We start from the raw sequence: 4,983 nt of genomic DNA, 5'->3' as shown, positions 1-4,983 counted from the left end.
AGGCAGAAGGGGAGGGATTACTTCCTGCCATCACTGCTCATCCTCTCCAAAGACGTCATTCTGTTTCCGCTTCATGTTTTCAAAGTCAAAGTCTGTCCCAGCCATGCGCTTGTAAATATCTTTGATGTCATTGCAGGTCGTCTCAAAGTGGGTGGTGGCATCGTAGGAACAGGAACAGAACACCTGGAGGGACCCAGACTCCGAGGCTGAGAGCAGCCCTAGCCACCGGGCCACCCTCCCGCCCACCGAGTCAAAGCGACCTGGCCGTGGGAGACTGGCACTGGCTTACCTGGCTTTCCAGTCCGTTGTCTGTTGGCTCATACAAGTCACTGATGGCCACAAACCTAAGGAGGCGCGGAAAGAGCTCCATCCCGGTTGCCCTCTGCCCCCCCCCCCCCGGCGGCCCCACTCATTGCCCCCAGCCCGATCCCAGGTCCCTGGCCTCCCGCAGTCAGCCCAGGCTCTCACTTCTGGTCAATGGGTTCCAGCAGCTCCAGCGCCGGCTCGATCTCCTTCTCAGGCTCTGCCGTCTCCACGGTGGTGCTGACGATGGCGATGTACTTTCCTTGGGCGGCCACGTTATGGGCGTAGGAGATCATGCACACGTAGATGTCTTAGAAGAGAAAAACGGGAGTGAAGGGGAGGCCGAGCCCTGTTCCACACCAGCTTCATCGGGACTCCATTCAGCAGGGTCCGTCCGACGTACACGTTTCTGTTCCCGCTCAGCCACAGTTCCAGGATGGGGACCCAACTGATAACCAAGAAGTGATTGTCCCAATGGCCTACATGGGTTTCCTCCCAGGAACCTGGCAAGCACGGCACCTCCCCGGGGCTGACAAAGGGGGGAATTGGATGCAGACACAGAGAAGATGCACATATGGTCCCGCACTCCAGCACTGCCCACCTGATTTCCTGTTGACCTGATTTTGGGGAATGATGATTTGGCAGGAGTTGGCATCATTTGTGTTCTTGATGGGGTGGCTGAGGATGCAGATGACTCGGATGACCTGGCCAGCCTTTCGAACCCGGTCGGGGATGTAGCTGGGGTCACAGATCAGTTGCTTGCAACAGGCCACCTGGGGGGGGGGGGGAGACAACGATACCCTGACCTGCTGAGTTGGGTCTCCAGCAGCAGGCGGGGATCTTCACTGGGCCTTTCCTGTACTTAATGGAGTCTCTCCCATTGGCCAGGACTTGTAGGTGGCCTCAACAGCTCTAAACCCTGACCAGTTAAGAAAATTCGGTGCCAACCAGAGAAATGGTCAACTCCTTGGACTGAATGAATTTCCTGGAAGGGGGTTACCATCTGTGCTCCAGTCTCCGAGACTGACTTTGGAGTAGTTCACAAAAGTGGTCCGAAGAGGATTAGAAACTTCCTAGTGGGCGGGGATCCTGGCTTATTCTTACTGGCTGCTGGGATTCAGAGGCCACGCCTCCAACGGTAGCTCTACCTTATCTCTTCCCAACATGCAGAATCTAAAACTGGTACTGCCATGAACAACAAAACAAAGGTGCCTCGAACCCTGGGGTCCCGAAAGGAAAAGAGCAATCGGGACCAAGCAACTTGGCCCAAGACTAATTGAAGCCGAGTGTCCCAGACAGAAGGACCTAACCCTAACCCTAACCCACCACGACAAACTTGTCAGAACCACTTTTGGCCCTTGGGGGAGAGAAGACAAGGAGAAACGGGAGGGGAAAGGAGAGAGGTCTCCAGAAGAGTAACCCAGCTTACCTCCCCCTCGGACTTCACTCCTACCACCTTTCCGTTCTCCATGATGATGTCATCCACAGGCTTGTTCAGCATGTATGTCCCACCATAGATGGCACTCAATCTGAGGGGAGGAAGCCCCACCCTCGGGTTGGTCCAAAGGCTGGAGTTTGTGACTAGTGGTCAGACTAAGAGTGACTTTGGCTCAGTCACGCCCCCTCTCTGGGGCTGTTTTCCCAAGCACCCTAAGGAAAATCAATGATGCCTGTTCTGGTCTTGTTTTTTTAAACAGGGCTTTATGTTCACGAGGCCGCGTCAACAGGCGAAGAGCCCTCCGAGCAGGGCCAAGGCAGGCTGGCTTTGAGAACTGAGAACTGAGAACAGAGTCGGCAGGAAGCAGTGGACAGTCACCCAAAGCTTAGAGCTGGGGAATCGGTAGACTGCCAAGCCTTGTGGGCCTCCCTTCTCCTGAGCTGGAAAATAGCTCGATACCAACAGAAAGAACAAGAGCAGAAGTGGAGACCATCTCCCTTCCCTACGGCTGTCCACATGCCCCATCTGCACCCCCACGCCCAGCCCCGGCCACTCACCTTGCAAATCCCTGGGGGAGCTCCCCCAGGCCATAGAGAGGGTACAGGTATGGGCTCTTCCCATAACGGGCCAAGGACTCGCTGTAGAGTTTGATGCGGTTGATGGTCTCAAGGCAGGGCTGGTCCAAGTAGCTGAGAGGGAGAGAGGAAGCTGGTTTAAGGAACAAAGAGGTGGCGCGACCGTGTTAGAATAGAGCCAGCGAAAGGAAGGCCCTGGAAGGGAAACGAGGGAACGGCCTCTTACTCATCGGTTCGGTAGAGGGCCAGAGCATGGCCAGTGAAGTCGATGACATCTTGGCCCAAGTCAAACTTCTTATACACGTCTCTCATGGTGGTGGTCTGAGGGTCGACGCCCTCAAAGCTCTTGGGGTCGTTCTCATCAAAGTTTGCCACGAAGACCAAGAACTTCCTAAATCGGCGTTTCTCAAACATGCCCATCAGGTCTGTGGGAGAAAGGAGTTTCTTCACTGCCAGTGCCAAGCCCGCCCCTTTCCTTCCCAGCGAGCAGGGGCAGAAACTATAAAGCAAAAGAGCCAGATCCCTTCTCATTCTGCTGGCCTGTGGCTTCCGGGTCTCCGTTTCCTATGTCTCCAGCCCCCACCCCCAGTGAGGGAGGCCTTAACCACCCCTCCTTTGTCTAAGACGAACTGGACCCCGGGGCTCAGACGAAACCGGCCTGGACCAGAGGGCCAGGGACTAGTAGTGATGATCAAATTAATCTTGCCAGCGCAATCCGCTATCCCAGGGCTCCACTGGGAAGCTGAGGCAGTCTTTTGTCTTATGGCTGCATATTCTGAAGCTGCTTTCATTTGTCCCTTTCCCTACCTTCCTTCCACTGTGAGCCAAGTAGCCTTCCAGGGAGAGCCCGTCCTCCTCTCAGAAACCAGTCTGCCCTTTCTTTCTCTGTCAGTCTCCACCGTGACTCCGAAAAGCCAATCATCTGCCTAATCTCACTGTTTGTGGCCCCGCAGCAGCACCTCACATCTCCCACTCCCACACCAAGCACACTCACGAAGGCCCTCATCGCCTCATCTGGACATTCATTCGGCCATCGCCTCGCTGGTATCTTGGCCAGAATGCTCTTCCTTAAGCGAGGTCTGGCCATTCTATTGCCCTGCTCCAACTGCGCTGGCTCCCCATTGCCTCCTACACAGGTGGGGCCCAGCTTCCGGCTAGAAGAGCAAAGGGCCACATCCTCTGTCTCTGCCTGTGTGCCCTGCCACCTCGGTCCTACCTACTTACATACGGCTGCCCCCGAGGTCAGCGGCCAGCCCTCGCCCTCTCTGTTCCTTCTGTATACCTCGGTATGTGTTCACCTGGGCTAAAAGGAGGGGAGATGCGCTTTCCTTTGCCCCCCCTGCACCGGGCCTAGTACTCAGGGGGCCTGGCCACGGGCTTCTTCTGCACTGCTGTCTTAAGCCCTCTGGAAAGGCGAGGCCTGCCCATCCCCACCTCGTGCCTTCCTCCAGTGCCCTGGGTGACTCCCGGGGGGATGATCGGGCACAATGGGAAGGGGCGGAGGCACTCACTGGAGGCCAAGGCCTCAGTCTCCGTAGACGGCACCTTGTAGATCTTGCCCCCCTTGTAGACAAAACTGCCTTCCACCACTTTAAAGTCGAGGTATCGGGTCACTTCCGTGTACAGCAACATCTTCACCAGCTGACCTGTGGGAGCGAGGGGAGAGGCTCACCCGCCTGGTCACCTTCCCTCCCTCCCTCCCTGCCTCCCTCCCTCCCCCGGCCCCCCCTCACCATTGGCCATGAGGAATTTGGGGATCAGGTCAACGTTCCAGTCTCGGCCCCTGCCCAGGCTTTCCGGAGGCCCCTCGGGGAGCTCAAAGCGTTTGAACAACTGCAAGCGGAGAGACAAAGAGGAAAAGGGAGGCCTTGTTCAATGTCAAGCTCACCTCGCAAACCCTCTGATTGGACCTCGGCCTATAAAGAGGGAGACAATGGAGTGTGGGAAAGCCGGAGCGGGCGCCTCACCTCTTCCAGGGGGGTGATGGAGGAGCTTTCCCCGCCATAGTACGGGTTCCGATCCATGTGCAACACCTTCTTCCCATTCACAGACATGATGCCGGAGAGAATACATTCCTGGAGGGGGGCAAGGCCGTCAGCTCCCCCCCCCCACGAGGGGGCCAGCAAGGACCTCTGGGCCGCCTTAGTCCCTCGCCAAAGGGGAGGAGGGGCAGAACGGAGACACAAAAGGTTGGCGGGGCAGGTCTCCGGGGCTCCGTTAATCCCTGCGTGGCGCAGCTCTGAGGGGGACGAGCAGTGACTGCCCCGAGCCCCGCTGCGGGACGACAGGTGCAGTGGGAAGGGGGGAAGGGCCATGTCACGAGGGCCGGGAACCCCAAATCTCTCCCAGAAGATGGGCCGACCCATGCCCTCAGGGCACCATCTTGGGAGGCTGAAATGACTAAGCAGGGTGGCCCAGTCTGCCGGGCTGAAGCCAAGGCCAGCAGGTAGCCGCTACAGGGGCAGTGACCACCCCGAGGAGTTGTGGCGGCTGCTGCCCCCCTCCGGGGTAAGCCTGCCTGCCTGCCTGCCTGCCTCAGAAAACTCGGAAAAGAAAATGGAGGCAGGAAAAGGGGCCAGATCGCTCGTGTCCCCGACTCTGCGGTACAAGCCTCCAGCCGCTCCCGCAGCAGGGTCCGCTTCCTTAGCTTCCGCTGATGGCTCCGGG

General features: G+C 57.7%; 1 protein-coding gene across 1 annotated transcript; it reads right to left on the bottom strand.

The window, feature by feature from the left end:
• Positions 1-6: 6 nt before the first annotated feature.
• Positions 7-4,682, bottom strand: LOC123254060 (rab GDP dissociation inhibitor alpha). The gene is made up of 10 exons (XM_044683136.1): positions 4,284-4,682; positions 4,050-4,149; positions 3,828-3,962; positions 2,543-2,741; positions 2,299-2,430; positions 1,733-1,832; positions 905-1,076; positions 469-613; positions 290-344; positions 7-183 (listed from the first exon to the last, which is right to left on the bottom strand). Exons 1-10 carry the CDS (start codon positions 4,680-4,682, stop codon positions 31-33), a joined length of 1,590 nt encoding a protein of 529 aa, XP_044539071.1. The 3' UTR covers positions 7-30.
• Positions 4,683-4,983: the final 301 nt, after the last annotated feature.

The sequence above is a fragment of the Gracilinanus agilis genome, unplaced genomic scaffold (genome assembly GCF_016433145.1).
Source record: "Gracilinanus agilis isolate LMUSP501 unplaced genomic scaffold, AgileGrace unplaced_scaffold13611, whole genome shotgun sequence".
NCBI classification, from domain to species: Eukaryota; Metazoa; Chordata; class Mammalia; order Didelphimorphia; family Didelphidae; genus Gracilinanus; species Gracilinanus agilis.
The sequence above is the reverse complement of the archived record's forward strand: the minus strand, read 5'-3'. Positions and strand labels throughout refer to the sequence as shown.

Bases quoted from the DNA above. Each gene is read 5' to 3' on its own strand.
- LOC123254060 (XM_044683136.1), bottom strand. From the start codon at position 4,682: ATGGGTCGGCCCATCTTCTGGGAGAGATTTGGGGTTCCCGGCCCTCGT. The intron at 1,077-1,732 runs GTAAGCTGGGTT...CCCCCCCCCCAG, and splicing joins GAGTGAAGTCCGAGGGGGAG to GTGGCCTGTTGCAAGCAACT. The intron at 184-289 runs GTAAGCCAGTGC...GGGTCCCTCCAG, and splicing joins ACAACGGACTGGAAAGCCAG to GTGTTCTGTTCCTGTTCCTA.